The sequence below is a fragment of the Myotis davidii genome, unplaced genomic scaffold (assembly GCF_000327345.1).
Source record: "Myotis davidii unplaced genomic scaffold, ASM32734v1 scaffold1477, whole genome shotgun sequence".
In the NCBI taxonomy this organism is placed as follows: domain Eukaryota; kingdom Metazoa; phylum Chordata; class Mammalia; order Chiroptera; family Vespertilionidae; genus Myotis; species Myotis davidii.
This window is the reverse complement of record NW_006288182.1, coordinates 611,760-623,689: the sequence shown is the minus strand read 5'-3', so window position 1 is coordinate 623,689 and position 11,930 is coordinate 611,760. Positions and strand designations below refer to the sequence as shown.

At 47.0% G+C, this 11,930-nt stretch overlaps 1 protein-coding gene across 3 annotated transcripts in view; it reads left to right on the top strand.

Moving 5' to 3' along the window:
- DGUOK (deoxyguanosine kinase) overlaps positions 1-11,930 on the top strand; it is a 43,280-nt gene that overhangs the window by 24,546 nt on the left and 6,804 nt on the right. For all 3 annotated transcript variants that reach the window (XM_015561518.1, XM_006760026.2, XM_015561517.1), the window contains 2 exons: positions 2,460-2,607; positions 9,930-10,045. In XM_015561518.1, coding sequence (XP_015417004.1) covers positions 2,460-2,607; positions 9,930-10,045 — 264 coding nt within the window. The remainder of the gene's footprint in view (positions 1-2,459; positions 2,608-9,929; positions 10,046-11,930) is intronic.

Sequence of the window (11,930 nt, the reverse complement as noted above, 5' to 3'; positions counted from 1 at the left end):
AGAGAGGAAGGGAGAGGGATAGAGAGTTAGAAACATCGCTGAGAGAGAAACATCGATCAGCCTCCTCCTGCACACTCCCCACTGGGGATGTGCCCACAACCAAGGTACATGCCCTAGACCAGAATCGAACCTGGGACCGCTGAGTCCGCAGGTCTCTATCCGCTGAGCCAAACCAGTTAGGGCAACAATAAAGATTTTTAAAAATAAATAAACATCCTAAAAAAAGAGAAAGAAATATTTTGTTCAGAAGCTACAAGATCTTACCATTTACTGGGAAGAGATGAGAATTGATTGCACTATAGGTAGCTACCACATCCTAGATGTTTTCTTCAGAAGGAGCATTTTTGAGACAGAAAGGATAACTAATTACACATTCTAGTCCTGATGGTAATTTAGAGCCTTTTCACTCTTAAACATTCATTCATGTGTTGCATTCACTCATCACAGATACATCAACTGTCGCCTGGGTGCAGGCGCCAGGCCAGGCCTGGGGGCTGCAACAGGAAGCAAAACACAACCCCTTCCTGCCTTCACAGTGACCTTAGTCCAGCAGGGAGCTCTGAGACTGCATGTGTGATCGCATGTTACGTGTGTTTCAAAGGAGGAACACGGGTTGTTTGGGAGAGTGGATGACGGGGAGGAAGAAATTGAAATCTTTTCTGTTTGAGTTATGAGAAACAATAGCATATGTTTTTAGAGCAGGTCTTAAGTTGATTTTTGGCAGCCCCTGCACTGAGACAGCTGTGGTACTCTCTCCCCCCTTAGCACTCAGCACCAGGCCCTTCTCACCTCCCATCACCCCTGGCTTTGGAAAAATGAAGTGCTCTTCCTCAGGAATGGGGAGGGCCCTTTTATAGGGCTTATTAACCGAAAGTCAGTTTCTCTATATAGATCTTAATTTCCATGTTACCTGTGAAGAAGTGGAAAAGATTTTTCAGAAATTGAGTTACAGAAGTCACCTCTTTTTACCTTTAGCTCAGCTCTATCTAAAATTCCAGCTTGGAAGAGTTGATCTCTGGAGCTCTCAAATTGGTTTCTTCATAGAAGAAGTAATGTGCAAAGAAGTAGTTACAATGACGGTTAAGACGCCTTGAATACTAGGTGCCATTCATTCCTCTAAGTACTTGTGAGTTATGTACAATCCTCACAACTCTGTGAGTTAGTTTCTACTGTTCTCTCCTTTTTAAAATATGATTTTAAAAATCATATTTGGTTTCAGAGAGAGGAAGGGAGAGGGAGAGAAACATCAATGATGTGAGAGAATCATCCATCAGCTGCCCCCTGCACACCTCCACTGGGGATCAAGCCCACAACCTAGTCATGAACCCTGACCAGGAATCAAACCGTGACCTCCTGGTTCACGGACTGACTCTCAACCACTGATCTACACCAGCCAGGCCTCTACAGCTCTCTCTTTAAGCAAAGGAAGAAACAGGCTGAGAGAGTTGGATGATGTGCCCACAGTGACCCAGCTAGTGAATATCTGGAGCTAGGATCGGACTCAGGAATGAGATTCTGCAGCCCATTCTCTTTATCACAACACACAACCATGCAGTGTATGCTTCCCCGAGCCATTCGTACACAAGAATTCCGAATTTCATTTTCTCACAAGTGGCCAGTTGCTGAGCGTTGCCTTAGAAACTGCAATTCATTGTTTAGGCTGTAAGTTGTGTTTTGTGTCAAGATGCCTGAGATTGAAAGCAGAATTGACCCTTCTGAAGCCATGGTTTCTGGTTGGCTCTGATTTCCTATTCTCCAGATGCTCCTTTAGTAAGTAAGCAAGGGGCAAAGCTAGTCGATTTTTAGCTTTAGCTTTCCTATATCTAGGAGGCTCAGCAGCAAATGAAGCAAGGAAAGAGCTCGTGTACTTTGAAGGAAAGTCTGCTTCCTTGGTAATCCCGCAGTTAGTAGGAAATGCATCTCCTGCTTCATGGGTGATGCCACCTATGGAGATCCAGCCCCTTCTCCACTTCTCAGCTAAACAGCAGGCTGGCTCAGCAGCCTGGAGACGCAGAAGCCCTCAGTCTTTAAATGACTTGTGGTGGGTGCTTTATGCTAGGTTGGCTTTTGTTTGAGGGCTGCTACAGTAATAATAAGAAAGTCTCAAACGTTTGAGTATACATGCACCATTTGCCGTATGTTCTGACTGGTTTCTGGCAGGAAAAGTGGTTAGCGACCAATGATAAATACACTCTTCCAGGGCCCTCTTTCCTCCCGTGGATTCGTCTGGAGAGCTGTGATTTGGGCTTCTAACGTCTAAATGCTATTTTCCATCTTAGTGTCGAGCAGGAGGGGGATATATGTTAAAAATTCAGATTTCTTCAAAATTGAAAAGGGTTCATTGGTTTGAACAGACGTGGAGCAAGTTGGTTATTGATTTTTCTGCTTCTTTCTCTCTTTTGCCCATTCCATTTCCCATTCTTCTCCCCTCCCACCACCCCGCTTGCATTTCCAACCAGGTATATCTTTGCAAAGAATCTGTTTGAAAATGGCTCCCTCAATGACATGGAGTGGCATATCTACCAGGACTGGCATTCTTTTCTCCTGCAGGAGTTTGCCAGCCAGCTCCAATTACATGGCTTCATCTACCTTCAGGCTACTCCCCAGGTAATGCAGAACCCATAGCCTTTGACTTAAAGGCTATATGAAACTTAAGAGGAGACGTCCCCTAAGCCCCTGATGTATTTCCTGGTTGGAGAAATTAGACTGTGGGTATTATCTGGAGCACGGAGAGCGGTAGGTAAACCCCCTCCCATTCTAACATTCAGCGCCCCACTTCCTGCAGGCTTTCTGAAGCAGAGGGCTGAAGCAATTAATTGCATAGAAAGGGTCTCTCTTGATGCAGCAACAACGTAGTCATAGAGCAAGGGGGAGGGGGGAGTGTTATCTTTATCACCCAGGGTTTACAGGTTGGACCCTCTGACTAGGTAACCTATAGCAAATTGCCTCCACTTTTCCCTCCCTCTGTGCTGGTCTTGGTGGTTTTCTGAATGGGAAGAGGACGGTTTCCTCACCTCATCCTGGTACTGCCCTGAGCTATAGCCCCATCTTGAGCCTTGAGGATACTGCCGGTAAGGCAGGATGGAGTACAGAAGTTGCTTTCCATGATTCTCTGACTTGGACCGTGGTGCCAGCCGAGCACAGAACAGGGTAACACCAGAGAGGGAGCACCAGAGTCTCTGGAGACGGCAGTGATCTTGGCCTCTGCTGACTGGCAGTGACCTTGGGCAGCCCCTGGAAACCTTTCCCTGGAGATTCTTGTCTCTTAAATCCAGTGGCTCAGACCAGCAATCTCTAAGGGCTTTTCTAGAGTGGGATTCTGAATCAGAAAGGAGGTTTGCTTTTTAAAAATATATTTGCATTGATTTCAGAGCGGCAGGGAGAGAAAGAGCAAAAGAAACACCTATGATGAGAGAGTTATTGAGGCAGGAGATATTTTTGAGATGTGTTGCTCTCAGCCTTGGAGACATTTTTATAATGTATAGTCCAGTTCCGGATAGCCCACATAGTCTTAGGAGGGAAAGCTCTCTTCAGGCTGGAGGCCTTACTTCTTAGAGACAGGACTGAGCCGTGTGGACAGGAGGAAGCCTGAGAACAGGCTAAGTAGGGTCTGAAAACAGGTGGGAGAGCCCCATCGCACAGGCTCATCGGAGCCAGAGAGGAGAGGACCGGGAAGAAGGAAAGGATTCACCTTGTGAAGGGGCAGCCAGGAAAGAGGCAAGGAGTGTGATGGGACCAGATACTGGGGCCTTTGTGTCAGGATGACCAGGAATCAAACCGGCAGAAACTAGATCAACCGTGGGCAAACTACGGCCCGCGGGCCGGATACGGCCCGTTTAAAATGAATAAAACTATTGAAAAAAAAGACAGTATCCTTTTATGTAATGATGTTTACTTTGAATTTATATTAGTTCACACAAACACTCCATCCATGCTTTTGTTCCGGCCCTCCAGTCCAGTTTAAGAACCCATTGTGGCCCTCGAGTCAAAAAGTTTGCCCACCCCTGAACTAGATCATAGAAGGAAATAAAGAGATTCCACAGAAATAATAGGGTCTACAGTTTAAAGTGAAACTGCACTAAAGATTCAGTGAGGCCACAGAGATAGAACCTTCAGGGATAAGAAGCAAGCTGAAATTAGATGCACTCCTTGCAGGTTGACTGGCTGGGTCACAGTTATGTGACTTCTCTCAGTTAGTCCTCATTGCCTGCGAGTATTAATAGAAGAGGTGTGTTATGAAAGTGATTACGCTTGGGTGGCAGGCTGGGGGATTAGGGGAAAGAGACCTTGCCAAAGAGGATGGCTTCAAGTAGCCGAGAATGGGTTCACAGTGGGAGGAAAGTTCTGGTCCCAGGAGGGCTCATGGCCCGGGCCAAGGAGGAGTGAGAGGCTGTGGACTTGGGAATGAGTGAGGATTGTGGTTGGGGTTTGAAGGGTGATGGGTTTCTAGTAGGAGTCATGAGATGGCCAGCTCCAAGAAGCAGTGGGCTGGGGGCTGAGCATGAGTGGGATTGAGTGCTGACCTAACCTTTTCCAAGAGAAACAACTTCCACATAATCAGCTCAGTGCCATGAAGACAGTATTGATGACAGGGAAGCGGGTGGACTCACTCCCGAGAGTGAACCAGGGCGCTTGGCTAGCTGCAGAGGCTTTGTTTCCGGGAGCTGAGGTTGAACTGGGACCCAGCAGGGAAAGCAAGAGAGGCTTGCTCTCTTCTGGTGCACCCGGATGACTGTGGGAAGGGGCATTGATGTGGACGGTGGTGGTAACCACTGTTATGGTGGTGGCGTGACTAATGGAGAGACTAATTTAGATATTTCAGCTGGGTAGAATGAGGGGAGTTGAAAGATTATTGCAACCTAATGGTAGAAAAAGAAAAATAGTTTGTTTAGAGACTGGCTGGGGATTTTGGTGCTGATTTGATGGCACTGGAGTCAGGGACCCAGGAATTCTGATAGCCTTTCCCTGAAGTCACCCTGACCTCACCTATGAGATAAAGAAGTAACTATATCCAAGAGAAGAGCAGAGCAGAGGTTAAAATATCCAGGTAAAGAGCTGCACAGTGATCAGTGTTCCAGTGCAGAGCCCTGTAAACATGAGCTCAGAGCACAGGAGATGGATCTAAGTAGGGCCTTTTGCTCCTTTCCACCTTCTCCCCTAAATGCCAAAAAGCAAGCAAGCCAACAAAAAAATAAAATAAAAAACCCCCACACATTAGAAGAGAAATGGCTGGGCCTCAGTGTCCCCACCCAACCCCAGGGACTCAGGAAGAGAGTGCAGCCGGCCAGCGTGCCGCAAAGAGCTGGCCCGGCCGGGCACTGTTCACGGGGAGACCGCGTGGAAAGGCTGGGAACGGGCACCTGCGTTTGGGAAGCAGTGGGCTGGCCTACCAGCAGTCACCAGCAGTGTCTGCCTCTGCCTCCAAGCAGTGTAAGCAGCAGCTTTTCCTGAGGGTGGAGGGTGAGGGGATGGGGCAGATGGGCAGAAGGGTCCCACCCAAGCTCATTTGAATACACACTATCTTTCCCATTTACATTCAGGTGTGTCCTCCCCATGGGACTGAGGTGAAGAGGGACCAGACTGAAGCACTGTTTGTGCAGGATTTTTTTTTAAATAATTTTTGCAACTGTGTCAGTAAAGCAAGAATTATGCCAAATGCTCAGAATAGTTTACCTAGACTTCTGCCGGATAGAGTTTGCTCTGTTAAGCAAATAAATAGTCAAAAAGGAAATGTTAGCCTTTTAATAGGAGAGACCTTAGCATCCGTGTTGGCCTGCCAGCAATGAATGAGTAAATAAAGCTTTTATAAAAATTGCTCTTCCCTTGTGTATAATTAAAAACGTAAAGTCACATTTTTTAAAAACATGCATTTTCATGAATTCTGATAACATTTTTCTCTCAGAGAGGAAACTTAGGGAGCTTTGCTATGTTTAATAATCCTGAAGCTTACCTTGCTGGCGGGCGTTTAGAGTGGTTAGCTTCTAAGGAGGCAGTTTGGCAGAGTATACCAGCAAGTACACATGCCTTTTGACCTATTAATTATGCTCCTTGGAACTTACTCCATGAATGTACGCCCACGTGGGCAAAATGTCTCATATTCAAGGCAGCATTGTTTGTAAAAGCAAGTTAATGGAAACAGCGAAGTGAACAGAATATATAGTAGGACACTTTTTACATACATATTTTTTTAAAAAGATATATGTAGATATGTGTATGTAAATATGGGGGTAAGAATACATATGTGTACAATATTTCTGAAAGTATAAAAAAAGTCAGTAACATTGGTTGGTTGTCAGTGGGGTAGAGAACTGCGTAGCTGCAAGTCGGGTGTAAAGCTGTGATTGGGGAGGGAGGAGAATAAGGGGAAATGTCTTGAGCTATTGGCTGTAGGGTGGGGATGAAAGGGTAGAAAGGTAAAAGGAAAGCAAAAGAGGCAGGTTCAGAGTGAAGGAAAGTAGAAATGAAAAAGATAAAAGTAGGAGGAAAAGGTAAATGGATGGAGGGAGACTACGTCAGATATTAAAACATTAAGTGAATACCTGCAGCAAATACTTATTGACCTCCTACTCTGCCAGGCCCAGGGCTCATCCCTGAACAGGATGGACTCTGGCCTGCCTCCTAGGTTCCCGTCTCCGCGCCCCCCCCACCCCCTCCCCCGTCACTGTGCCGTTGGAGCACCTTGTGCAGACCTCCCCGTGTCACCCGATACAGCCAAAATGCCACCGTGTTTGCCCAGCACCTCGCACAGCAGCCGGCTCTCAGAGTGGTGCTCAGTGAGCTGGTACCAGAGATAAAGGGGGAGCTCCTGCTCCTTCCAGGAAACACCTGTCGGACTGTTGGGGCCCAACTGCTCTCTCCCTTATCTGACTGCTGCACTTCAATCCTAACCTCACAGTTTGGCACTTGAGTCCCTATTTTGCATATTGTTTTCCTTATATAACTACACTATACAATTCCTGGTACAAGGACTTCATCTGAGTTTGGGACAATTATTGATTCAGGAAGAGGGAGAGACCAGAAGGCATAAGTCCTAAGAGTATTAACATGTTAGATCTGTCTCTGTTAATCAATTTGAAAAGTTGGACATAAGATCGTGAATGAGATCTGTGTATGTAACTTTATCTCCTTAGAGCAAGCACATCAAACTCAAAGGCTAACACAGGCCAAATAAACAAGGTTTAAGTTTATGGGCCACAAAAAAACAAAAGCTTCAATTTTCATAGAAACGTAGGTTTATTTCGATAGAGGCATGCTGAATACAAAGGGCTGAAATAAATGAGTAATCGTTAACATAAAATAATAGAACATGTTAATAAAAATTAATATTTTTACTTGAACATTAACTTACCAGACACTGAATAACTGCACAAATTAATAATTGTAACACAAGTAAACCTATTTTCCTTGTTCTCCGAAAGCAAAACATTTCCTGTTGCACACACCAAACAAGTTAGTCCAAGACTAATGACGTGGCATTCGGCTGCTAAAATATTCGCTGCTCGTATTAGTGGAGAGAAATGGCGCACCTGTGCAGCAGGTGCGTAAGGGAAATGAATGCAACACGATTATAGTAATCAGTCATTAGCGAGTGTTATAGTTTGTTATTAATAACTAGGGGCCCAGTGTACAAATTCGTGCACCTTGAAAAGAACTGTGAGCCGCAAGGCTGCGGTAGGCACAGGGGCGGGTTTCAGCCCATCCACTCGGCCCCTCCTGCCGCGGCCCCCAGCTCCCTGTCTGCTGGCAGCCCTGCTCCCACCACCGTTCCCACTTGCTGACGGCGCTGGCCCCACTCGCACCCAATGATGGCACGGAGTGATTGGGACCAGCACCATTAGCAGGTGCAAGTGGCGGTTGCTGCCCTGATCGCCCCTCAGGAGCAGGGGGAGGTGGAGAAGCCCTCAGGGGCAATCAGGGCTGGCAGCCACCACTGGTATCAGCTGATGGCGCCAAGCACCATCAGCGGGTACGAGCAGCAGCTACGGCACCGGCTGCAGGTGCAAGCGGGGCTGGTGCTGGCAGCAGGTGTGAGCACCAGGCAGGACCGTGGCTTACTGGAGCAAAGAACTTTCAGTAACCAGCAGAGGCTCACCCTGATGACAGCGACTGGCACCCTGCCTTGGTCTGGCGCCCCTGCTCACCTGCTCCACCATCCCAGCATGGCCAGTGCCTGCCATGCTCCGCACACCCCCCCTGTGGTCAGTGCATGTCATAGTAGCCAGTTGTTCAGTTGTTCCGCAATTCGGTCTATTTGCATATTTGCCTTTTATTATATAAGATTATGTATAACAGGACATTGTAAAAATTAAGTTATGAAATTGTTATTAAAACGTTTCATACAGTGTTATATTAGCTGGGCCGCAAAAATATTCGTTGTGGGCCTCATGTGGCCTGTGGGCTACAAGCTTGACATGCTTGCCTTAGAGCAGTGGTTCTCAACCTTCCTAATGCCGCGACCCTTTAATACAGTTCTTCATGTTGTGGTGACCCCAATTTCATTGTTACAAATTGAACATAATTAAAGCATAATGATTAATCACAATATGTAATTATATATGTGTTTTCTGATGGTCTTAGGCAACCCCTGTGAAAGGGACGTTCCACCCCCAAAGGGGTCGCGACCCACAGGTTGAGAACCGCTGCCTTAGAAGGACGATAGGACAAGAGGAAATAGCAAAGACCACGTCTTTGGGAATATTGTGCACTGTATTTGGGGATAGAGTTGACATTTGGGGATAGGTTTTTTAAGTGTTGGAAGAGGGTAGTCCTGAATCAGTGGGTTAATCCACCTGTCCTTCCAGGACAGATGACATTGAGTGATGAAATGTTTGCCAGGCAGAGAGGAAGGCAGGCAGGTCAGGCAAAGCAGACATTTGGGGCAGAAGCGTGGAGGGGTGAAAGCGTGCCCTGCCTGCAGGCAGGAGTTCAGCTCCGGCTGAAGCAGTGAGCCCCGGAGAGGAGCTAAGGAAGTTGAGAGTGGAGACATAGGAGAGGTGCCCAGACTCCAGGAATGGTCTTGTGACAGGTAAAGGTGACATTCTCTGAGCCATTGTGCTTCAAACTTTTCTACCATGTGAGAGCAGAATGGAAATAGCACACTCTGGAAGGAGGGAGGGAAGGAGAGTTAGTCCCAAACCGCCCCCCCTTTTTTTTGCCTTTTATCTGACCTATGCAGATTTTGCATTCTGCTGCAATGAGTGCTGTTTGAAAGAGATGTTTCCGATTACTTATTCTTTCGTAAATATAATGCTACTCATATCTGCTCGAACCCAGGGGTGGTGGCTGTAGGTATGCAATGAGCCTGTGAAGTGTTTTAGGCAAGGAGAGGAAGGCCATTATTTTGGAGTCCTATGGAAGAGAGGACTGAGCGACAGACTGGGAGGAAAGAACAGCTGTGACTAGGAATGTGGCATGCTTACCTGGGTGAATCCTCACAGCAGCTTGTGGGAGAGTGCAGGTGAGGAAATGGAAGCCCACGAAGATTGCACTGCTAGTGCATGGTGGAGACGGGAACTTTATCCTGGACTTTCTGACATTAGGCCTGGGCCCTCCCCATACACATCACCGTCGCTAGGAGGCAGAGAGCCAGAAGGCTCTTGCTGTAGTTCAGGTGAGAGGTGATAAGGACATGACTGGGGTAGAGAAGAGAGAGACAAGGAGAGAATGAACTAGAGAGAGATTAAAGAACATGCAGTGACTTCTGGGTGTGGTTGGGAGGAGGAAAAAGAAAGGTGATTCCAGGTTCATAGGTGGATAATGTTTACCCTTAACCTGTGATTGAATGAGAAAACAAGACCACAGGAGGAAAGTCTTGGCTTGTAGTGCCCATGAAAGAAAGCTTGAGTGGGTCTGAGAGTCCCCCAAAACTGCATTGTAACAGCCAAGAAAACAAATGAGCTCAACGGGGCCCTGGAATTATTATCTTTTAGGTTTGTTTGAAGAGACTACACCGGAGGGGCAGGGAAGAAGAGAGAGGAATTGAGCTGGAATATCTTGAGCAGCTTCATGGTCAACATGAGGCCTGGCTTGTTCACAAGACCACCAAGTAAGTGGAGTAGAGAGCAGCAGACAGAGGCCTGCCTCTCCACGGTCAGCCCTTCAAATACAGTTCAACATGCGGCCGCAGAGGAAGGTTCAGAATGTCCTGGAAGTGGTTGGAAATGTCTAGCGTTATCCAACTCAGAAATTTAATAGTGGGTGTAATCTGTATATTCCAAGAGACCTTATTAGAGTCTATTTCCCCAGCTTTCTGTTTTTTTAAAGTTCCACTGGGTTGAACATGGTGATTGGTGATGATGATATAGTTAGCTCAGGGTGAAGGGCTAAAAAATTTTAGAGAAATTAAGTTGACATTTCTAGTTTTGGCCTTTCCTCCCTTCAAGTGTGGTATGCTGTCACTTAAAATGTTTGGGGCCCTCAAGAATAAAGAGAAATTTCAGCCTTTGTCTTTCCAGCTAATTTTACTGAATTTTTTAATGACTAAATGATATTTCTTTTCTTTTTTATCCTTACCCAATGGTATGTTTATTGGTTTTAGAGAGTGAGGAAGGGAGAGAAACATTGATGTGAGAGAGAAACATTGATTAGTTGTCTCCCTATACACTCTGACCAGAGATCAAACCCACAACTTAGGTATGTGCCCTGACCAAGAATTGAACTAGCAACCTTTTGGTATACGAGATGATGCTCCAATTGAGCCACCTGGCAAGGGCTAAATTTTATTTATTTAGATATATGTAGATTATAGATATAGATATAGGTATCTATCTACCTATATGTATATAGATATATATGTTTTTATCAACGTTTTTATTTTATTTATTTATTTTTTTAAATATATTTTATTGATTTTTCACAGAGAGGAAGGGAGAGGGACAGAGAGCCAGAAACATCAATGAGAGAGAAACATCGATCAGCTGCCTCCTGCACACTCCCCACTGGGATGTGCCCGCAACCAAGGCACATGCCCCTGATCGGAACCGAACCTGGGACCCTTGAGTCCACAGGCCGACGCTCCATCCACTGGGCCAAACCAGTTAGGGCTTTATCAAAGTTTTTGGAGAAAAAGGGAGATGAAGAGATAGAGGGAGGAGGAAGGGAGGGAGGGAAGGAAGGATGGAGGGAGGGAAGAAAGGAGAGAGAGAGAGAGAGAGAGGAAGAGAGACATCAATGTGTGAGAGAAACATCAGTCAGCTGCTTCCTGTATGTCCCTATTGGGGATCGAGCCCACAACTCAGGCATGTGCCCTGACTGGGAATCATACCAGAGACCTCCTGGAGCATGGGACAATGCTCAACCAACTGAGCCACACTGGCCAGGGCTAAATGATGTTTCCTTAGGTGACAAAATTTCTTTGCATCTTTGTAACAATTTAAAACATATTAATTGGTTTATTTATTTTACTTTTTATTGAATTTATTGGGTTGACATTAGTTAATATCATTATACTTGAGGCCCAGTGCACGAATTCATGCATGGGTGGGGTCCAGCCAGCTGGCCTAGCTCCAGTCGGTGGATCAGGGCCAGGCCTATTGGGAGGAGGAAACGATCAGGGTTGAGCCAGCTGTGGGGAGGGGCCATGGGCGATTGGCTGGTGGGCCCCGCCCCCAATTGGGGTGGGGGGTCCGATTGAGGGCAGGGCCAGCCATGGGGAGGAGCTTGGGCAGTGGGACAGTCGGCCCCATCCCTGAATGGGGTGGGGGGCTGATCAGGGGCCAGTGGCCTGGGGGAGGGGCCATGGGTGGTGGGTTGGCCGTTCCTGCCCCTGATCAGAGTGTTGGGGGGGGCTTATTGGGGGCAGAGCTGTCTGGCGGAAGGGGCCGTGGGCCGATCGGGGTAGTAGGGGCCCATTGGGGGTGGGGGCGGGGCCAACTGGGGGAAGGGGCCATGGGGAGGTTGGCCAGTCTGCCCCTCCCCAATCGGGCTGGTTT